The 23,912-nt window shown below is 43.1% G+C and overlaps 1 protein-coding gene across 1 annotated transcript in view; it reads right to left on the bottom strand.

Annotated features, from left to right (window-relative positions):
- The window catches only part of CACHD1 (cache domain containing 1), a 206,686-nt gene that overhangs the window by 5,720 nt on the left and 177,054 nt on the right, over positions 1-23,912 (bottom strand). Inside the window, exons 15-26 of the mRNA XM_028512383.2 lie at positions 23,151-23,332; positions 21,870-21,980; positions 16,583-16,705; positions 15,317-15,416; positions 15,112-15,228; positions 12,918-13,078; positions 12,636-12,722; positions 11,168-11,284; positions 9,860-10,011; positions 8,431-8,592; positions 7,120-7,197; positions 6,376-6,477 (exon numbers count right to left, since the gene is read on the bottom strand). Of these exons, the coding sequence (XP_028368184.1) occupies positions 6,376-6,477; positions 7,120-7,197; positions 8,431-8,592; positions 9,860-10,011; positions 11,168-11,284; positions 12,636-12,722; positions 12,918-13,078; positions 15,112-15,228; positions 15,317-15,416; positions 16,583-16,705; positions 21,870-21,980; positions 23,151-23,332 (1,492 nt within the window). The remainder of the gene's footprint in view (positions 1-6,375; positions 6,478-7,119; positions 7,198-8,430; positions 8,593-9,859; positions 10,012-11,167; positions 11,285-12,635; positions 12,723-12,917; positions 13,079-15,111; positions 15,229-15,316; positions 15,417-16,582; positions 16,706-21,869; positions 21,981-23,150; positions 23,333-23,912) is intronic.

The following is a 23,912-nucleotide window of genomic DNA, read 5'->3' as shown; positions in this document are numbered from 1 at the left end:
TTGTGCAAAAATGATAAAGGTGATTCTGTTCTCAATGAAACTTTTCCCAACTGAGAATTAGTTAAGCCAGTCCAATGCAAGAAATATTTATTGGGCACCCTACCTACTACGTATAAGACACCATGCTGGTCACTGCAGGAGGCGCCGAGATGAAAACCTGGACCTTGCACAAGGAACTCAAAAGCCAGTGCTTGAGAAATATGAAAAGGTATAAAGATGGCTAAATTCAAGTAGTCACTTATTGAAGTCCACTATGGGGCTGGAGGGGAGACTATAAAACATGAGTAAGAAACATCTCTTTTCCTTAAGTATTTCATAACCAAGTATGAGACAGATAGTCATGAAGCTAGGCTTATTCTAACGCAGACAATGGTAAATGTTATAACTGAGGTATAATTAAAATTCAAAACAGGGAATCCCTACTTCTGGCTGGGGTAATGAGGAAGCATCACAGAACAACTCATATTTAATTGGTCTTAAATGGAAGAGTAGGAGTTTGGTAAGTGGATATGAGCAAAAGCACAGGTGAGCACAGAGGGTGGCGACCTAAGGCCACTCCTGTACCATGGGGCCAGGATGAGTGCTGGCAGGTAGCTGGAGAACCGGGCCGGTGGAGGGTGGAAAGGTGAATTAAAGTCAGCCTATAAAGACCATGCCAAAGCACAGAAATGAGGAGGTAATACAAGATTCTGTAAAGACCCCTGCCCTGAAATATGACCTAATCATTTCTGTGTTTTAAAGAGTTCTGATAACAGCCTGAATGATGAATGTAAAAAGGGAGAGGGGCAGTTAGAAGGCTATTGCAACAGCCAGATGGGAGATGAAGAACTGAAAGTAGGGGTATGGAATTGGGCAGATTTAAAATGTATCTTTGGGGTGGAAACAATAGAAGTCGGTAAGTAATTAGACGTGGGACATTGCAGGGTGAGGGAACTGTGACTTTGAGTCAGGGTGATTAGAAAGGGTGAACCAAAAATTCTGAGTTTCAGGGAAGAAGATGAATTTGGTTTTTGTTCACCTTGACTGTGAGAGTCTGTGGGTCACAAATGTGGGGACGTCGGAGAAAACGAGTTCACTGATATACGTGCCTGCTATCAGTGAGTGGCTTTCGGGAGCCAGGTGCCAGGCAAGGGGCTCAATCGGAAAAGGGCTGAGGTGAGCACCAGACTCTGAGAAGTCCACAGCCAAGAAGAGAAACACAGGTGCTAACACAGAGATTGACCAGAAAGTACACCAAGGAAGGATACTTGAGGAAGGGACACTTGTGGTGGCCCTCACGGGACAGGAAGAATTCATTAGAAGGAAGGGGTAGAGGAAAGGTGCCACAGGCAGAGAGATGAGCACATGCATGGACAGAGCAGCCCAACAGGCTCCAGTGGATCGGTGCATGGTGAAAAGCTCGGTGTGTGGGAAGGAAGGACATGGGAGACATGGCTGGACAGGGAGGCTGGGCCAGATCAACAAGGCCGGTTGAAGCTATTGTACAAGTTAGGATTTAGGAATGGCCGAGGGCAGGCAAATGGCAAAGACATACTGTGTGTTTTGAGGTGCTCCCCTGTGGCAGTGAGGAGGCTGGGCAGAAGGAAAGAGGGATCAGGGGCTCGGAAGACGGGGCTGGCGCATCCCCCGGAGGAGATGGTGAGGACGCAGGTGGGACAGCAGCAGTGTCTCCATGGGGCAGCTGTGGTGACTCAATGGTGCACATTGACCAGAGAGTTGACGTCCTGGGATCAGGTCAGTGTTTCTAGGTTCAGAGGCTGAGGAAACTGTGACGCCTTCACACCAAACGAAGAGATCAGGCTTGGCAGTGCTGCTAAGTCTAGGATGTAAGAGTGTCCGCTAGGCTCTAAGACCTCAGTCACAAAGTGCCACACACACTCAAACCACCGCTGGCCTACCTGTAAGGGGCTGAAGCCGCTTAGTGTTTTCAGCATGTGTTAATGATTTCTGGTCAACCGTCAGAGCTAGGCTGTTTTTACCTTTCCTCCAAATACTCCCGGGCAGCCTCCTGTCTCTGCTCATTTACACACACACACACACACACACAAGCTGATCATTCACTTTCACATCCCTGATATAAAATTCTCGGCAGGCCATCTGCCTGGCTCACCTTCCCACCTCTCCTCATCTTGCTGTTGTGCTCCATGCTTCAGTCTGAGGGTCTTCTCCTGGAAGCATTCCCAACCAACCCCCCAACCCCCACCGGTGTCCTCTCTGTGAGTTTAAACAGCATTCTGTGCACATCTCTATCTTAGATTTTAACCATATTATAATAAAATATAGGGCTATCTTGTCCATTACCAAATTCTTTCTACAAATAAAAAACCAACAAAAAACAAAAGGACTTATTTATCTCTGTACTCCTAATATTCAATGCAATGACTCACACAAATCAGGCACTTAATTTAAAAAAATCATATAATATATGCCCAAAGCAAAGGCATCAGTGATTTTTTTTAAGTTATCTGTGGTGGGATTCACCAGATTCATCTAAAAATGAAGACAATCTGAGGTTCACTGGGCCTGCCCTCTGACGTAGGGTCCAGGGAAGCTCTGAACCAGACTGGCCACAGACTCAGGGCAGCCATGATAGTACAGCTGTCCCAAGGCAACCGGGGGTGGAGGCACCCCCAATTTCCTGGTGCTTTCTGATGAGAACCCCAGCAGAGGCCCCTCCAAAGTGAATCCCACACTGCAGGGCCATTCTATTTAATTTGCTCAATCCTTCTGTAACTTACTCAGGCCTCCTTCTATCCCAGGAATTAACAGAAATCTGAAGGAAGGGAGCAGCAAGATGTGGAGAAGCAGGAGCAAGCCAAACACACACTCCCACTGAACACGTTAATTGTTTACTCAGTGCCATGCAATTCTGTTGGACACCGGGAACAGCAATGAATAAGACAGACTCCATCTCTGACTCATGGAGGAGGAAGCATTGTTTAAAACGCAAAGGGTATTTGCAAATACCTTCAAAGGCAAAATTTCTTTACTATCCAAAAGTGTATGCAGAAAAATCTCTGCAAAAACAATCTCCACCAAGACAAAGGCTTTAGGAAGGAGGTCAGGTGTCTATTAATAGAAGAGTCAAGATTAATTAAGCTTTGGATCTTTGGAAGTCTGCTTCTCTTTAGCTAATGGTTTCCAAGACACTTCTCTTGATGGTTGGGGATGTCAGGTCTCTCTGGGGACTACTCACCACCTTGTGGTCACAGAGAGTAACTGCAGGATAACATCTGCACCTCTAGAAAATGGTCTCCTGCTGCACCGTGCAGTTTTTGATCAGGTTTCAAGGTTCGATAGTGGCCTGCTGAATCTTTTGGAATCTGATTCACTAGCGAAAATTTGCCTCTTACCAAGAAATATATTGCTTCATATACATATGCATAAAGTCTCTAATGAGATGATAACCAAAACAGACTCATAAGGAACAAATATATAATGGTAGTTTTTAAGTTAAAAATAAACCAGTAGATGATTAGATGGAACACGGTATTTTCAGGAGGAATCATGGGCAAAGGCAGATATCTAATGGAAAGCACAGCTAGGTAGTAACTGTTTTTAACCTCTCGTGACAGTGAGAATTGACAGCGACAGTTGACAGCTGAGTGCTGACAACAATCGCTTTACGCGGCCCTAGCGTACTGACAAAGATCACCCTACTTTTGAAAAACCACTTCGAATACAGTTTTTTTAAGATACAAAAATTAGATTATTTTGAACTACAAAATTCTCTTGGCCACATTAAATATTTCTAAATAAAAAAATGCCGCCTGGTAACATTTAATTTTAATTCTAGGAATATCACAAGTCTGAACCAACCCACAAAAGTCTAGTGTGTGTGGTATTCATATATTTATCTATGCTGCTCTTTTGAGTTTCCTTCTGTGAATCAGATCCCAAAACTCTGTGCAAATACGCTCACTGAGTAGCAAAGAACCACAGACCTCTGATTCTACCAGCTCCAGGGCCTGCGGATGACAATTCCCCCCAGGGTCTCCCACATCTTCCCACCTTCTTTGTTCCACTCCTTTAAGAAAGCTGTCATATTCAGCCTTTTATCAGTCTTAGGAAGACACTTTCGGTTTCCTCTTGGACTGTAAATTCCTTGAGGGCAGAGTGGGGATGGAGGCGGGGAGGTCCACCCTGAGCTCCCGTCTGCCATACAATATTGCATTTAATCCTCAAAACAACACTACTGAGGAGGAGTTTCTAATCGTGTTGTAAGAATTGGGAAACGGAGGTCCAAAGCAGCTGCGCTAAGGCCTCACAGACTGTAAAAATGAAGAGAGGTGAGATGCCAAGTGAGGTCTGCTTGACCCTCTCCTATAAGCCCTTTTGCACACCACGGCTGCCTCCCATAAATGACACCTTCCTTTTCTGTGACTCCCTGCCCTGTGCCTACCAAAGGGCAGATGCCAATAGTCACCACGTAGGAAAGCACACAGATGAGCAAGAAGCATGCTGACAAAACAATTAGATTAGCTCCTTTCTTTAATATGTACACACGTACAGCTCATCCTCTGGGCATGACAGGGACATTCACTTGATGCCACCAATTTTAGTGACCCACCATAAGGATTCAGGGATATGAAAACATGCAGTTAAGTGCTATTGATTTTGTAGTGCATCTGGAATCACGTGGAATGTTAATATCTCCCACTTCTTTTAATGTTGCACTCTGTCTGCACGAGAAACTATTTTTTATTCCTTGGGGATAACAGGGATCCAATTATTGTGAAAAATGAAAGAAACCAAGCCCTCAGCTAGATTCCTTGGCTTTCAGATACTGACACTGCACTATTCCTTTTATCTAAGCTGTTGCTTCACATGCCATCTTACTAAGACAATGGGAGAGCTAATGGAACATCGTCACCGTCACTCAGAATTGCAGTGGCACTCAGAGTTCCAATTTCGTATTGAAGCAGTTTCTACTGGGGGAGAAGGAGGGGGAGGGGGAGGGAAAGGGTGAGGAAGGGAGAGACGGAGGGAGGAAGAGAGAGAGAAATGGGGAGGAAGGGAGTGGGGGAGAGACAGAAAGGACTCAGTATTTCTGCTGAATAAGAAATTATTTCTGTTGAACTTTAGTAGCCTCAAACCTGTTTTATTATTCAAAGGAGAAGAGGCACAGAACTGCCTGGCAGAATGCATTTATGAATGCTCAAAGGTTTTTAGTGAAAAAAGGCAGAAAGTCAAAGAAACTGGGAAAAAATTTTTGACTCTCCATAGAAATCCAACGTTTCTATTTAGTTGGTGGGAACAATGTCATTCAGAGCTCAAATTAACAGTCTCCAGCTTACACTCAGAGCTTTAGCTTCTATGTTCCAAAGGGAGTCTGAATACCTGGCTGGCTTGTGAAAGGCCGCATTGGTTGCTTTGACGAATATCCACGCCTGCATTTTTTAGCACAGGTGTGGGAGCACCGTTTGAAAACATGTTTTTCTCCCCCTCTCCAGGGTATATGTGGAGAAAGCCAAGTCGAAGGCATGAATGCATTATTTATGGATTAAAAAGAAACAACCCGGATTCTGAGAAGAAAATAATTCTTGAAAATTAAACAGTTATATAAAAAATAAAAGGATTTTACAATTACAGGAGAAGTCTGAACCCCCCGATTCTGTTTCTGTGCACCTGCGGCAGTGCTGCGACTGCTGTTCTCCTCGACGACAAGCTGTGTGGACCTAGGGGGTGGGGAGCAGCTGAGGGGTGGCTGGTCTCTGGTACGACATGTGGACTTTATATCCACAGTTGGTCCTCAGCACCTTTCCACAGTTCAGCCTGCAGCCCCCCTGAGCATCCTACAGGTGCTGTGTACAACTCGGTGACTGTATGCACTGGCCCTTTCGCCCTGACTTTCTTTCCTTCCTCATCCTTCAAGGCCCCATACCAATGCCTCTTCAATGAAACTTTCCCTGAGTCTCCCAGGCAAGGCTGGAAGGCACGGAGGGGAATGTCAGAGTCCCTAAAAGTATGTACCTGGGAGAACCCTTGATGTCGCTGGGAAAAAATTTTTGACTCTCCATAGAAATTCAACATTGGACAGTAGGACCTATGAGGCTGCTGATCTACTGAGTATCAACTGGGCTGGTAAGCAGGTGTCACTTAGACAATCTGAATCCCCATTCACGGAGAAAACCTAGGAAGCCCTCTGTGTGCCGAGGTCATCTCACCTACATCGAGGAGTGCTGAGACACATGCAAAACCACCCCTGGGCTCTTTACAAAAGGGTCATGTTGGAATGTGTGTTTTAGGAAAACCATGTCAAAATAATTTGCTTGAGCACAGTACAGGAAAGAGAGAGAAGAGGGGGTATGAGCACTGGCCCACAGGAGTCCATGGGTTCCTCAGGCCCCTCCCATACAGGGAGCTGGACCTTACCGTGGTCACTTTCTGTTCCTGATCGGCCCCAGTAGCGACGCCTCCTTTCCGGGCTGTGGGCGTGCCGTTCGATGACCGCGGCTATGAACCGAGTATTGCTGACTGTGGAAGGCAAGGATGGTTAGTTCCTCTCATGCCAGCACCCTCATTGGATCAAGTACGTTTTCTCTGAGCAGGCTCACTCACACGCTGGGGTTATACTGTGGAGAGCTAGAATATGTAATTTTTAGAGAACCCTGAGGATTAAGGGAGTTGGTTTTAGAACTGGGGCAGGGAGAGGTCCCTAATTACCTGTCTCTGACATGCATCAATAAGATATGCTCCAAGTAGCTGAAGGCCAAACTATCTCAACATTAATGGAACTCTCTTTTGATAAAGAAATGCTCCTTTGCCCCTGACTTGTATCCAGTAGTTTAGGGACTAAAAAATGCATACTTGAGGATTCCCTTCCTAAAATACTATGTGGGAAAGTAAGGAGGAGGAGGAAAAAATGGAAGAGTGAGGTGTCTTAGGCCAGAGCACTGAATTCAAAAAAGAACATCATGAAATCTTTTGAGATTTTCTAGAACAAATCAAACACCTACACTTATTCCTAATGAAAACGGCAGAGTCTGTGTGTGGGGGGGAGGCCCCATCATGTCACAGCTCCTTAAACTTTAATATAAGCCAACAGGATATAACCAGGAATACTGATTCTGGATTAGCCTCCTGCTGACACCTGCGCGGCGTGGTGTGCATACTCACTGATGCCTCTGTCTTCGTGGCTGTCATCGTCCCTTTCATCTCTGTCGTTCTCCAGGTTGGACATACGCACTGACATTTCTGCCCATCGTTAGAAAGAGAGAAACATAACTATTTCATCACACAAAATCAACCACTTCAACACCCCGCGGAGTCTCATCGGATGGCTAAGTGACAGCTTCCCATCGAGAATGAGTCCTGTCTTGGAAAAGAATGAACAGATACCCCATCCTTTTTTCTTTTCCTTTCTTTCTTCTTCTTTTCTAATGGAGGGGAGAGCAGGACTCACAAGAGAGAGAACAGGGGGTCAGTCAAACCTGACACTGATTTCTGAAGAAACAGGAGAAGTCGATAGACTGACAATTCTGCTAAAGTGCCCGAAACAGGAGGAAGGGGCTGCACACCACAGCTGGCTGTGCTGATGAGATGGCGTCACACAATCTTATAAAAGGTCAGGCATCAGTGAACACTGGCTGGCAGCCGTCCTCAGTCTAACAGAACCTTACCAAGGGGAAAGAGCTTCGTGATTAGCCCTGCTGTTAAATCAGGCCACGTTATCCCATGACCCCCCATCAGGACCGCGGCCAGAGCGAAACATGCCGACATCACCTGTCTTCACCGCTGCGGGGTGAGCTCAGTGCTGCTGGCCCAGTGCAGCAAGAAGGCTGAGTGAGCTCACAGCAGACAGCTCAGGTCAGCACCTGCCCAGGGGCTTTGAGGAAGGAGGGCGGTTTTGTGCCTCGCAAAGGAACACATGCACCACATTCAACTTTTGGTGTGGAAGCCATGATTACAGATTAATCATCTTGTACCTGGCTTCGTTTACCTGTCCTGTTCTAAGAGAGGCGATCTTTCCTTCGAATGTGTATTCATTCACGATATATAATAAAATATACAATAACAGCTGCGGTAAGAATAATTCATGTTCTTGCCAATAGTGCCCTGGGGTATCTTTGGTCTGCCAGTGTCTTTGGCGCAGCAAAGGCAATGCATCTGAGTCAAGGGAAGAAGAAAATTTCCCACTCAGCGTTCCAGCTCCCCAGCCGGCCTGTTCCAGAGGCAGCCTGTGGTGGGGGAATGCTGTGTAAGAAAAGGGAAGACCCAGGAATTTCCTAGGGAATCAAAAGGGGCTGAGGGAGGAAGGCAGGCTTTGGGGGCTTCTGCATCCACTCTGGAGAGGCTGAAAATGCAGCACGGCTCTCATAACGGCGGAGAGGCTCACCCAACTGGCCACTGTCCTCTGGCCCAGGAGCCACCTAAAACAAGGACGGCTGCTGCCTGCTGGAGCAGCTCTGAGATTTGTTCTGAGCTCACCTTGGGCAGCCAGAGGAGACATGTGCTGATGGCTGCGGCGGTGGATCTGGTGGCGGTAGGCGTACACGGCGAGGACCAGGACCATGATGCATCCCATGATGCCTCCAGCCACGGGGCCCACAGGGGCACTTTTAATCATGTTCAGGGTGACCACCTCGTCGCCTTCAGGAAAGCAAACAGACAGATGTCCTGTGTAAGGATTTCCCAAGTGCAGTGGCAGAAGCAGGGATGGTGGTAAGATGGGAAGGAACAGAGCATGGCAGGGGTTTGGTGAAGATAAGAGGAGCTGCTTTAAGCTTTGACTTCCTCAAAATGCACCAGAATGTGGGAGCGGTGATTTCATTTAATTCCTGGTTTGCAGAAGAAATGCTAATTGCTCAGCAGAGTGAGAGCATAATTAGCAAGACCTGGAAAAACCAGTGAGTAGATGAGAATCAGAAATAGGTGGTGGCCAGTGTTGGGAGCCCAGATCCCTGGGCGGGGTGGGGGTGGGGGGGTGCCAGGGGAGGACAAGGGGACCAATCTCACAGAAATAAATGGCACCAGGCTTACTCAACATGTGCTCAAAAGATCACATTTCAAAGCTTATGGGTTCCCTTTAAAACACCACGTGCACTTTTTAGACAGAAAACTGCAGGTGGGCATATAAAGTGACTTTCTCGAGCAAGGTCACTTCCTCCGTGTGCTAACCTGGCTCAGCAGTAACACGTGAGCTCAGAGCCCTGCCTCACGCAGGGGCTCTGCTGCTGCAGACAGGCTCCTGTGGGGAGACGTTAATAACCGAGGTATTAACTGAGGGCTTAAATATTTGCCTCATGGGCCAGCTAAGCTTTAGGAGTTTGTGCTAACCCTGGGAAGACGCTGAGAAAATCTGACCATGGGGTGCAGGTGGTACTTTTGAGGTCCTGGGGCCTGACCCCAGAGGCTTTCTTCCCTACAGTGTCCCCACATCCTCAGGCACTCCAGCTGCACTGGGTAGCTCTGGCTTCTGTGGACCCCGAGGCCTTAAACAATGATTTGCAGCCACAAGACTTCGAGCTCTGCAGAAGTTGTGAGGGACAGTGGCAGCAGGAAATGGGTGTGCAGTGGTCCCTCCGCCCATCACGGGCCCTGTGCTCTGACAGCTGGAACTCGCATTCAAACAGACTCTAGGGTTCAGCCACACAGAGATCAGGCCTGATATTTCTCAGAACAAGCTTTACAGGAATGAATTCCAGGCTTGCAAAATTTGGCAGGACAGAAGGCTGTTCAGTCTGCTGAGAATATCTAGCCAGCTTTGAAGGTAATCATCTGCCTTGGTTTTGTAACGAAAAACTGTTGGCAAAGGGATCAGGGAAGGAGAGGGTCAGTTTAAGACTTCTGTCTGAGCATTCAGACAGAAAAATGTGTATTCAAGAATCACATTACAATGGGTTCTCAACAGACATACCTATTGCTCCCATGTCATCGACGTAGGGACTTTTGGCTCCCACAATCCCCCCAAAGCATTCTTTCTGGGGCGCACAGTAGGATTTGTCCAGGTGAGTCTTTCCGTCACTGTCCACCATGCACCATTCACAGTCCAGCACGCCAAAACAGTCCCTGCCAGAGAGACAACGAGAGTTCCAGGAAGCAGTGTCAGGCGGGGGGCACGCGGGCTGGGGCCTCAGACAGCACTCAAGAGATCCATTACCTATTTGTGCTGTAGCTCCCTGAGCATTCGTTTCCTTTCCTTGTAAAGTGAGAACAGCAGTGATCTGCTAGGGGAGAGCTGCTCTATGTCCCTCAACAACGGGGAAATGAGAGCTGAAGCTGCCTTCTCTGAGTCAGACCAGGAAATCCACACAGCACGGGTGAGTGCCGGAATACTCAAAATCATCTTAAAAGACCAAATGGCCACAAGGTTTGTTAGACTCTGAACTAACATCCCCCAAGTGTATGGTCATTTAAAAGAAAAAAAAGAAAGGAAGGAAGAAAAAAAAGATCAAATGATTTTGGGAAATACCTGGGAAGTTAAACATTTTATTACTGTAAATTTCTTAGAACTTTTAATAAGCTAAGAGAACTATGACTCTCCAGAGAGTATGTGCAGTGTTTCTCAAACTTAATTCACTTTGGCTTATTGTATAACATCTCAATTTATCTGATGCCCTACCATTCCTTTGCCAAAATCTACACCAAAAGGAGAACTGGCTGCCCTTCCTACCTATTAATTCTGTCTCATCAAATGGTAACCTGCAGCTGTATACATAATAAAGAAATCACCCACTGCCACCCCTAGGGAGGAGGAGGAGGGAGCAGGAGACATGCAGTTTGTCATTCTTTAAACAAGCTGCTTTCCCAGGAAGAATACCGATCAGTTTCAGTGTATGCCACACACAGTCTTCACTGCTGGGCTCTGGTTCTGGAGCCTTTGAGTTGCTGCCCCTTGCCCTTGCTTCTTCATGCCATGTTCCCTCACTCATTTACCTTCCTATTTTACCTCAAGAATAACTTTCCCACCTATTTGTAACATGGTACAAATGCCAGGTTGCAGTAACAAGTGAAAACCGGACAAGCTTAAACCTGGTGGATAAAGGACTTATGGGTATCAGTTTTGGATCTGGAAAAAAATAGATACTACCTTTTAAAACATCAAGAATGGGAGTGATAAATACCAGCTGGGAAAGCTCAGTGAGGATGCTGGCCACTGGACTTTACTAGGTTCTGCTCCCAGAACTATCATGCTGACGTACAATAAGCGTTGGATGTGGCTTACCCACTTTCCATCCTTTGACTGCACCTGCTGTTGACACACTGGTGAAGAGCATCTTGCAGGCCAGGGTCCGTGGCTGTGTATGTCACTGGCTCCTGATGTACCTCGCAGCTTGGGTTTCTATTTGGGAATAAGTCTAGAGGTTAGGACCACGTATATTCCAAACTCTTGTGCCCCTGGCCCCTGTGGTGTCAGACAGATCTGGGTTTGAATCCTGGCTTTGCCACTTAGATATACAAAGTCTTAGGAGAGTCACTTAACTACTCTGAGCTTCGACATGTTCATCTTTATGTACAAAATAAGTAAGTAAATAAATGAGGAAGTCATAGGTATTTAACAAAATAGGAAAACATACAGTCTAAAGCAGCGGCTACCTTCCCTCACTCGCCATTCTAAAGCTTACCACTGTTAATACTTTAATGGAGTCCTTTTAGATATTTTTATATGCCTAAATAAACATATACAGTTGACCCTTGAACAACATAGGTTTGAACTATGAGAGCCCACTTGAATACACTTTTTTTTTCCAGCAAATATCTGTCTTATTTTTGATCTGAGGCTGGGAGTCTGCAGATGCAGAAGGCTGACTCTACGCATTATTCGATGCCATTTTACAGAGTAGCATCTGCAGATTCTGGTATCCACGGAAGGGTCCTGGGACCAATTCCTTGCATATACTGAGGGGCAATTAAATTCTGGGGAGCCAAAAGTTTTCCACACATTTCAACTGTATGGGGTATCGCATCCCCTAATCCCCACTTTGTTCAAGGCTCAACTGTACTAGTATGCATGCACACACTTTAAGTTCTGGACAAGGGACTTATCACAATTTATTTAACTGGTCTTAAAATTTGCCACTAACATCAATAATGCTGTGTTATGTGTGAGCATGTGTGTGTATGAAGGATACCTACATATTTATCACAGGGTTAATTTGAAAACTAAGTTGCTTAATGTGCATAAAATATCTGACACATGTTAATGCCTGTAACAGTCTCATATTTTTTGTATATAGCACATTGCTGTTAATTCTTCCACAGCATTTAAATTTAAACCTGGAAGTGGACTTCATTTTAAGGCACTACTGAGCTTGAAATATGGCTCACTGAACAGTTACATCAGTAGAATGAATTATTACTTTATGTCTCTACCCAAAACAAACCTATAAACAAGACTCAAGGTATATATATGGTATTTTTAGGACTATAAGATGCACTGGACCATAAGACACATGTAGGTTTTAGAGGAGGAAAACAGGAAAAAAATTTTGAAGCAAAAAATGTGGTAAAATATTTAATAATCTGTGACCTTGCTCCACGGCTGCCCCCCCACAGTGAGCCAGGTAAGCTACATTCAGACTGTAAGACGCACCCCCTCATTTCCACCCAAATTTGGGGGAAAAGTGCATCTTATAGTCTGAAAAATATGGTATATATCCTCGTACATAGTACATAAATTTTTTTTTTTTTACCGGTTCTCGGCATTAGTGAGGTTGCCAGTACACTCATTGACCTCTAGAGGGCACTCACAGGGACATTCACATTCATTTTGCTCCATTCTGAAAAGCAAGAAGAAAGTTACTATGCAGAGGGTGAATAACAAATTATAAAAGCTTCTGTAACCAGGGTTTTCCTTTTCTCCAGGACATACCCAGCATTTTGTTTATTTTGCAGGTGCTACTTCAGAATGACTGGCATCAGGTAAAATATTCAATGGCACGGTAAATAGAGAATATGACCCATTGCATTTTTACCGGTGACAGTTGAGACAGAGCCGGTCCACCATGCTACAAGCACAGAAGGCAAGAGAGTCGCATGTCTCATTGACGATGCCGACAAACGCATTGGTTCCCGGGATCCTCGCCAGTCTGTATTTGGAACAGTGGCTGCCATGCACGAGGTTCGTCAAATCCCCCTGTAGACAGCGGAGGTGTCAAAAGTGACAAGACAACAATGCAAGACTCAGCCTCACCATGGTGAACGCACCCCTCAGTCATGTGCTGAAAATAGCTTATAACAAAACTTAATTTCTGATTACAAAAGTAGTACTGTTAAAAACCTAGAAGGTGAAATTCATTTATAATCCCATCATAGATAATTCTCATTGAACTATTGTGTATGTATCATTTATTCATTTATCTATGCTTATAAAAATAAAATTTTCATAGATGTTTTTGTAATCTCTTTTTTCCTTAACACCTAACAATAATCATAAAGTGGAAAAAATGCAACAACCAGTGAAAGACAGCTTTCTGATAAGGAATAGTTTGAAATTTATTCAAAGGCAAACCTAAATAACCAGAAGACATGCATTTCCATTTCCCCAAATAAAAACTGTTCTTTTATAATAATAAAATTATTTAAAAACCAAAGCCTCTTTAAGAGGCCAGTGTCCCGCTTCCAGAATATTTTAAAAAATCCAAGGAAAGCATTCTGTAACAAGAAAATGTGATAGCCAAGTTTCCTGAATTGCCAAATTTGCCACCACACTAGAAAATCAGAGATTCAAAAGTGACATTGCAACACTCAGCACAGCCATTTTTCCCCCCATGTGGGTCATATGTAGTAGGCCAGTTATGTAAACACACGCTTGCTTCCATGCCAGTACCCCCTAGATGTCCTTGGTTCAAATAAGCCCACATCTGAGAATCACAGCTCTGAGTGGGTGCTTGGAGGTCTGGATGAATTTCCCACTGCCTAGCCAATGCCTGCCTCTACAATATAAGCAACGATATGGGCTTTGCATTTTGTTAGCTCCAAGACCCAGGAATAGGAATGCTCCACTTCCACGTTGGGATAACTTACACTGCTAAGACACTATTCTAGTTCATATGGAGGTGGGCAGAAGTAGGTTTACAGTTGTGAGTACACGAGACAGTTTCTTGTTGTATTATTTACTAATTCCTGTATTATTTTCCCTATGAATAACCGTAAACCTACTTTTGCTCACCACTGTATTTCACTAATATTTGTGTTTCTGAAAAATTTCTGCTGGAGTATCCTGGCGCCGTCTCAGGAAATCATTGTACAAATAGATCAGACACAGAGTACTTGCGACTTTCCGATGACAGACTTCCTGGCAGCCTCCCTCTGCCTACACTCGGGTCTCGCAGCGTGCCCTTTAAACAGGACGTGGGGTCTGAACAGAGTAATGACGACTTTCCTTGCTTTGAACACACTATCATTTTAATAGATTCATTTTTAAAATTATTTCCTCCCCCAAACAACGGTTTTTTGCAATTACTTTTTTTTGGGGGGGAGGGGGTCATTAAGTTTAGATTTTCATTTAACCTATCATATCTTTAGAATTAATATTTAGTTATATATTTAGTGATACAAATACCTGTTTTTAAATAAAAAGCTTACTTCTTTTAAATAACCTTTGGTTTTGAATGTTTGTTCTGACATTACCCATTTCTGTAGTCTCCCACGTAGGATTATTTACAAATCATCCTAAGGATCTTAAGAAAATCCTTAAGATCTTTAGCCACACCCAGGTAAGTTTGCAGTCCCTCAGATCACAGTGTTTGGCTGAGACAAAGACAGTACTTTTGGAGGGTGTACATAAGAACTCCTGTCTTACACGGTGGATGACCAAGAACTGACTGAGGGTAGCTTTAGGAAATCCAGGAGACCGAGTGAGTTCTAGAAGATGAGAAGACAGAAACCCACGGTGCCACATACATTTATACAAGAGAGTGGGAACAGACTTCAGCAGACATTTCGTGCCTGTGAACAAACAAAACTAAAACAAAATGCCAAGTGTGAGAACTCCGGCTTTATATTCCACAACTGTCATACTGCGGAGCTGGACTAAGGTCCTGCCCTGTCCTATCGTTCTATAATTCTAATTCAAGGAAAGGGCCGAGAGTAAAATAGACATTAACATTATTCTATTTTACATTCCACAGTGGGAAGGGATAGGAGAGTGGTAAGGAATCAACTTACCACAAGGCTCGTGTTGAATTTATAAAACCTCTGGACTGTCCTGTCACTGAAGCTGTTGCACAAGTTTTTCTTCACAAAGTTGGGGTGGTTCAGGATATCATTTGCCACCAGGGGCTCCTAACAAGGCCAAGCAGAAGACAAATGCCACGTCACCAGTGAGCTGCAGGCTGCTGGAGAACGGAGCCACCAGCTTCGCAACACATACCTTGTGGGTTATGTGCTGTTGTTCCACAGGTGCGTGTCCTTTGGGGTCAATGAGGGTGGGGTGTGCCACCAGATAACCCCTGTCCTCCATTATGAAGCACCTGCACCAAAACAAGTGACAACACGCAGTCATTGGAGCTCTTTTTCTGTGCCTTCAGACAGCATTTATCTTGTTAGCCCCAAGACAAATTGAGTTTATCTCAGGTTCTTAATAAATATTCATTGATAAAGTGAAGCATGACTGACAGGTAGACCGATACACTGTTCTTTAAGTAGTGGATCACCTGGTGGTACAAAGTTTCAGGTGAGAGAGTCACACCTGCCTCTGACGTCACCTACATAGCTCATACACAATGGGGCCACCCTGTCCAAGTAGGTTGGACTTGAAGGTCTTTGGCAACAAAGTGTAAGCACTAAGTTTATTCTTTATTTTGAGGAGGGAGATTCTCAAAAGAGTGACCTTGAATATTTATAGGCACAAAGTTTCAGTAAACCATACAATTTCTCCTTTCAATGATAAACATACATCACATCAAGAAGGACATTCAGGAGACAAACAAAAATATAGTTGATGGAAATACGAAATAAGTAAAGTCAGAACTGCTCAAATCAAGACTACATTTTGCTCTATTTTACTCTACAGTCTTCATAACAATTTGCCATGAATCCCGTTATTTCCCCTTTAAGGCCCAAAGTGAAATTTAGCCATGATGTGAAGCATGGGGCATGAGAGTGAAACAAGAAAGCTGTTTCTAAAAGGGGCCTGCATTAAATCAAGAGAATGCCCTTGCTTTCATCAGACATGCTCTTTTGAAATTCAGGCGACAAAGACTTTAGTCGCACGAGCCTCTTTCTGGGGAAATGTAAGAGGGACAGTGTAAGTGCCTGAAACGCCTCACAGAGACTTTGGTTTGATAACGAAGTTAACATCAAAAGTACTATCCAAGAGTGCCCTCTGGTCCTTCTGGCACCCCAAATATAGGAAACCTCTGATTACTGACTTCTACAGAAACAAGAGCTTTCAGAGAATTCTGTGCCACTGTCACTCTCCTGCTTATGAGCCAAGTCTGTTTGTCTAAATTACAACTGGTAAGCAACTGAGAAAGAGAAAAAAACCCCAAAAACCTTCTTAATAGAACACCTAGAACAGAGACTCAATTTTTGGTCCCAACCTCCACAATGTGGCTGCCATTCAACTAGAGATATCCGATGCTGTTTCCCTGGCATTTCCCAGCTAGAGAGGAAACAGTGCCGCCGAAGGGCTCACCTTATTTTGTTGCCGCCATCCTGGTTACAAACTGGTAACAAGTCCATGAGAACTTTGTAGAAATACCTGAGCGTGAAGTCAATGCCCATCACGGCCACAGTGTGCCCAGATGACATCTGTGTGCTTCACGTGAAAAAGAGCAAAGAGAAGAAGAGGCATGTTTATCTAAAGGTAAAGGTATGTTCAATAGTAAGAAGAGTGTATGGTATGAGACATACATGCCTAGAGTTTCCAACCCTATAAAAATGAACAACTACATAATTGAGCTAGCATAACATGAGGATGTGATGAGAGAAAAATTTAAGACTAAAGGTAGCACTTTCTTAAATTGAGCAGCCCAGCTAGCGGGCAGGGATCTGGCTAGTTCTGACTATCGATGTTCAGACAATGACTGGATTACTTGTTAGCAAGAATATGGGGGCGGGAGGGAACAGGCATCAGGTAAGAGGTGGGATGCATAGCTACTATGGTTCCTTATAAGGAACCTTTAGACAAGGAGCCCGAGGGAGCCCCTGAATTATTTCCTTCATTTTACAGGTAAAGAAACTGAGATGTCCTCAAGGTTAACTGTCTAGTGTAAGGTCACAAAAAAATTTAGTAAAAATGTCTAGTTCTTTTTATAATACTAATGTTGGTTGCACCCAAAACAGAGCTCATATTTTAGAACAACACTCTCCTGGTTCATAGGCCATTTCTTTCCTCATTCTACAAAGCTGCTCTCAGAAACAGGAGCACCAAGGAAGACACAGTTGGGCAGTGCGACATGGTGCTTACCCTTTTAGCTCTGGAATCAGGTAGATCTGGGATCAAATCCTGGCCCTGTTGGTTTCTATCTATGTGGCTCCTGGGATAATACTTAACCTTTTTAAGCTTCCGTTTTCTCATCTGAAAATGGGGATAATAACAGTATCTACTTCATAATGCTGTTATTGGGATGAAATGAGATAGTGTGTGCTTAGCAAGCTGCCAAACATCAAAAACACCGGATAAGGTGTTATATAGCAAGAGTTATTCTGAAGAGAACTAAATAGAGCTTAAAGTTCAGTCCAAGACAGAGAGGGAATCCATTATTCTTTTAGAGAAATTGCTAGATATAGCAGAAGCACTGACTTCTCACTTGGAATTGAGGTTCTTTTTAATCTATGTTCATGAGCAGCTGAAAGGGGTTGGTTACTTGGCCACTTTTGTGGCTGGGAATTTCAAGCTTTATCTAGCATGGCACGTTCTAAGAGCTCATCATCATCATCGTCATCCACCCAAATGATCTCTTTATAAAGAAAATACCAAAAGAAAAATGGCATTGTTATTGACCACCCCCCCCCACCCGCCAAAACCTTAAAAAACTAACTGGAAAGTTCAGAAGTAATTTCCCCAAGTAAAACCCTATTTTGTAAAATCACAACTTGGGAGTAAAATTAGCTTTGCCATGAAGACAGCTGGCCCCGTCCGGTCACTGCCAACACTGACACTAGCTTATATCACCCCAAACCCCAGCCTCATTCCACTACCCCTCCAAACAAACGACCACTAGAAAAAGGGACCATGGCCCATACAGACATTTCTCTCAGAGCTTTGCTGTCAGAACTGTGTTTGGTATGGCATGGGGGAAGGACCATGTTGTAGGATTATCTTTGAGAGGCTGTTGCCTCAATACGAGCCCCGTTTTTACTGAAGTACCTTAAATTCTACTACAGAAGAAATTCAAGACTTTATCACTTTACATTATGGTACTAGAACAGCTTCTATTTACTGAATGTTCACAATTTATAGACACTCTGGTAGGCATTTGTACATATCATTTCAATTATTTCTTCACAAAAAATATGGGTAATATCATTTCTAGAAAATTGAAGCTTGAGAAGATTAAGTACTTGGAGAAAGTCACACAGTGAATAACTGGTGGAAGCAAAAAGCTAAACTCAGTGTCTTCATCTCCAAAGTTTATACTGCTCCTCATCATCAGGCTACACTGTCTCCTTCCATTTAATTCCCTGCAGAGACATCAGAAAGGAATTATAGTCACTACTTAAAAAATAAAAACTTAGGTTTGGAATGGTTAAACGACTTAAGCAAGATCGATCACCTTTTATTTATGGTATATAGTCCAGCATGCAAATTTGGCTCTTTCTACAATACTTCAGCTGCCTCCGTTAAAAAACACAACTCTAGTTTTTGGGGACGAGTTAATTTGTTTCTAACTTCCCCTGTTTGATTGCCATCTGTTCCAATATGATCAACAAGCTGAAGTAAAAGCATGCATATTGCCCCTGTAAGTCTAATGTTCATATTTTACCTGCATTTCAAAAATGTACACTGTTACCATAACAACCCACAAAGATTATCATAGAAAAATCAAACCAACCCTACATTTCTAAGTACAATAAACCATGCTGTTTGTGAGATTTGCTCTCTGTTGAAGATTCATCTGATTAGTTCCTTAATCAATGACCAAACTTTATAATCCTTATCAGCATTACCACCCTCCCAAGAACGCACACCTAGATTCGCAGGCCGCTAATAATGCTTATGGAAGAACCACAGCTCTGTTACTATGAGTAACTGGTGGGTGCGCAACGAACCAGAAAAACTCCTCCCCAAGCTATCAGCCAAACCACATCCATAAACCAGGGGTGAATGAGAATGCCTCCGGATATGGTGAACATCAGCTAAAGTTCCCTCTTCTCACCGATTAAAATGCCAGAAATTGAAAGCAGGAATAGAATGATAATGAAAATAACTGTCATTTATTTGGGATTTGATATTGTTAAGCACAGTGCTAAGCATTTTATACACATCATCACTAATTCTCTCATCATTTGACATGGGCATTCTTATCTCTGCCAGGCACTGTTCTAAGGGCTTCGCATACACTATTTAAGGTAGCCATGAAATAATCATTTGAGATAGAACCTAATATCCCTCTTTCATAGGTGAGGAAACCACAGCAAAAAGGAACTTGTTTATAGTCATACAAATAGTAAATGGCAAATCAAATTTTTCAGAGTAGAATCACATTTTAGGAGATTAGGTTCACAAGTTGGCACACGAGGCCAAAATCACTAGTAATTATTTGAAAAAAAAAACTATCTTTGCAGAGAGCCCGTCTACTAATATGTCCATTAAAGCCGTGGATGCTTTGGTTGAGAACCGGAAGTGATGGCTGCCTTGCATTCTAAACTGTGTTGAATGAAAAATACATGGCTTTAAAATAACAAAAGCATGCTCAGCTAAGGAAATGTTCAAATGATCAAGTCCATGACGCTGTACATTAATCAAGGCATGAACAGGTACTCATTCTTGGAATACACTCTCCCTGAGTGACTGGTGGACAGAATCCAGGATTTAAATGGCAACTGAACTCTTGTTAAACTTAACCAAACTTGTATGTGTTAAACACACTATAAAAACTACCCAAATAAGGAAGCTGAATCTAGGTATTGTATTTTGCCATGTATAATGTGCACCCATGTTCCCAAACTTTCAGGAAAAAAATCTTTCATTTTAATTTTTTAATTTGATTTTTTATTTATTTGTATTTAGAAACAAAACCAGTGATCATATTCTAGGGTATTATTTTGCATATGGATATCATTATTGCTTTCTTGCATTTTTAAGAGTTACACTTTTAACACATAAGCATAAATAAAATAATTAAAAACATTTAAATAGATATGGAATTAGTACTACCCATGCATAATAGATATCCTTATTTTTCCCTAAAAATTTTGGTATTATACATTGCAAAATGCGCTATTTCTAACTTGAAAGCCCATATTTCCATCACGCTTCATTTGGACTGACATCATAAATATTTATAAATAGGCTCAATGAAAATTCTCCCACCCATTCAAATTCCCAAAAACATGTACATGTACTGATGAATATGAGCATTAAAATCTGTACCTCCCAGTGGCGACCCCACTGCACCAATGAAAAAGAACACTGTATAGAAGGGAGGGGGAAAAGCTAATGGATACAGATGACGAGTGGCAGGTGGGAGAGGCCTGGAACGCCAGAGACCAAGTAAGAAACATGTGGTCATTGTTTTCAACCTGCTTCCCTATGATACCTTTAAGAGCCCGTTCTATTGTCATCAAAGACCAAGGTAACTGCTGTCCCCTCAAAGAAATCACCTTTGTTTATTTTTCTCAACTGACTGGAGTACAAGTGATGACAAATCTTGCCATTCAGACAATAGTAGGCATATGCCTGGCAGATGGTCTGTTAATGAAAACATTGAAAAAGTCTGTTTGAAATGAGTATTTCCTTGTTTATATATGAAATATTACAGTATGGGAGCAGCTGACAGAGCCAAATAGATACAGTGCCCTGCAAAGGAATCAAAACTTGGCTGGTGGCAGGGCTCTGCTTTCTGCAGAGACACAGGTCACGGTGAAATGCCACACAGCCCCGCTTCCCAATTCTTACTCCCAGTGAACCTGCATTAGAAGAATTCTACTGAATGTCAACCACTCAACAGATAATGAGCACCAGTGGAAATCATAAAGTTAAGCAAGGAAACTTGTCTCCCACAAATTTTAAGGCAGCATTACATGTACCAGTTAAAATATGGTCTTTCTTGGTTGCTAGAGAAAAAAATAACTATTTGTAAAATGAAGGGGTTAAAAATGTGTTCAAGGTGTTTGGCTTGCCTCTCCACCCAACACTTCACTGACATTTGCTGATTAAATACGGAAACTTCAAAAACAGGAAATATAAAGCACTCTCTATTTACAGTTGACAGTGACATTTTGTAGCATTCCTGGAAAGTCAATTTTCAAAATGCCCTTTTATTTTTCAGGAGGCAGTGAGAAGACAAAGTAAAAACAACAAACTCCTATATAATTCTAAAGAGACCCCAATACAAGAGGTCATAAATTTGGTATCTTGATTCTTCTTTCCCTCCACCAAAAATGCTCCTTTCCTTTGGAAAATACTCTAGTGATGATAATTGCCAGGATCCTATTGCTGTTTCTTGGATTGGTTTAAGACTGACATTTCTACAACGTGCTCTACTGAGTCTAGTATCTTTCCTTTTCTTCTTCCTAAACACCATCCTGGCTTCCAAGAACAGGGCTATGAGCTCTTCATGACTCAACCCCGTGAGGTAGTATTATGCCCATTTTACAGATTGCAGAAGGAAGCACGGGGAAGCCAAGGTGACACAGCTGAAGAAAATATACCTCAGCTTGCCTCACTTCAAAGGTCATGCTTTTGCCATCAATCTATTCAAATTTTCAAAATACCCTTGCTATGTTCAAGAAAGGACTCAAGATTACAGCATTACCTGGATGAATGGATTGTATGACTGATGGTCACCACATAGCCAGCTCCTCCAACGTCCAAGTAAGGGCCAGTCAGAGAAATCAGCCCTGGGTTAGCTACTGCATGGAGGTACCTAATGGAGACCAAAGAGAGCCATGCTGTTTTAGGGTCTGAACAACTCTGTAAGTTTTAAAGAAAAGAGAGCTTGCAACTCAAAACAATACTTATGGGGGACTGAGTGAAGAAAGTGATAGGATTGAGAAGTACAGACAGGCAGTTAAAAATAATCATGGGGATGTAAAGCGTGGCACAGGAAATACAGCGAATAATCATGTAATCACTGGGGCCGGGTGGCTACTGGGAATATCGGGGGGAGCACTCTGTAATGCCTGCAATGGTCTAGCCACTACGCAGTACACTGAGACTAACACAATGTAATACTGAATGCAAACTGTGAATGGCAAAGTTTTTAAAAAGGTCAAAAACATTTATTATAAATAGTGCCTATTTACAATAAAATTTGAAATAGCTCGTATCTTTAATGTCTGACCATAGCATCAACACAGGAGGTCAGAAAATGTAAAATGCTCCTTTAAAAACGATACTGAACTAAGGACATACCTGAACTTTTAATAGGATCTATTCTATAGGTGTCTTAGAGGCTAAAATAAAGAGAAATTAATGAATGAAATAGAAACAAATACAATTCGGCACATAGAAACGCGTCCTGGATTGGTAAGTGGGGAGGAACAGGCAGTAAAATCGATAGCTGACTCAGTAGTGACTTGGTTACCAAGCAGCATAAGACTAGAAATTTTGTTTTCATGCCCAAGTTGCTCCCCTGCTATAGCACCTGACCAACATTTGTTTTTTGAAAGCCAGAGTACAAAGAAAGCCCAGAAGTAAAAAAAAAAGTTTTTGAATTGATACATGCTCATTTTCCATAGGTCGTACATGAGCTGTAATTTGATGCCATAATCACGTGCAATGATGACACTAAGGAAACTCCCTGCAGACACCTTGCACATGAGGCAGGAACCAAGCAAATCGCTAGGAACTGAAATGGCTGAGCATAAAGCATTTCAGTTTCAAAATTTCAATGAAAAGATAAAACACTGTACACAGAGGAAACCCACAAAGCTGTTGTTAATACATTTTAAAAAAACTATTAAAAAATATGTTTTCAGTACCACGAAGGTATCTTCTTTAATGTGACTGCCTGAAGTTGCTTTATAGTATTTACTTATCATGTCTCTCCAGGATTTGGGGGGAACCTTTGATAATGCAAGCCCCGACAACTCACCATTGTCTCCTAGTGGGATCAAATGCTTTGTCCATGAGGGAACCAGGATAAATTCTGAGGACACCATTGGGTGTTGCTATGTAACGGCGGACAATGTACGTGTTCAGGCTACTCATTTCCATTTGTGTCATCCATTCATCTGTGACGTGGCTGGTAGCCATTACTTCATTTCTGACAGAGAACTGGGCAACAAAGGAAGACATAGCAGGGATCCTTTAAGACGCACATGAAAAGAGAGCAGACTGCTGGCAGGGCTTCCCAAAGCTCTCTTGCAGAGAAGCCAAGCCCAATTACTTCTTAAAAATCTTTCCACAGCAGATGGATATAGCCAAACTTGGTGAAAACAAAAGCTTACTGAAATACAGCCAGTGGATGTGTGAATGTGTGATTTACTCCATTGTTCATCCTACTGAGGCAAGATCCTACAGTGAAGCAACACACACACACACACACAGCCCAGCTAACTCTCTGATCCTTAAACTTCATCACATTTATCTAGACAGACAAGAGGGGCACTTTACTTTTTTCTCCTGGGAAAAATGGATCTGGGAAAGTTTTACTGATCTCCAAAGCACATGCCCCACCTAGAAAACCCCTAGTGCATCTAAGGTCCCCCCAAAAGTCTTCATTTGGCTCACAGGGCTTCTTAATCCATCAGAAGGGTCATCACCAACCAACCTCCCCATGGCCACACACTGTCTTTCTGGCTCTGCAGCCAAAAGGCACAGATCCAGAGCTGGGCTCCCACTTTGGAGATTCCCT

Source organism: Phyllostomus discolor, chromosome 5, assembly GCF_004126475.2.
Source record: "Phyllostomus discolor isolate MPI-MPIP mPhyDis1 chromosome 5, mPhyDis1.pri.v3, whole genome shotgun sequence".
Taxonomy (NCBI): Eukaryota; Metazoa; Chordata; class Mammalia; order Chiroptera; family Phyllostomidae; genus Phyllostomus; species Phyllostomus discolor.
The sequence above is the reverse complement of the archived record's forward strand: the minus strand, read 5'-3'. Positions and strand labels throughout refer to the sequence as shown.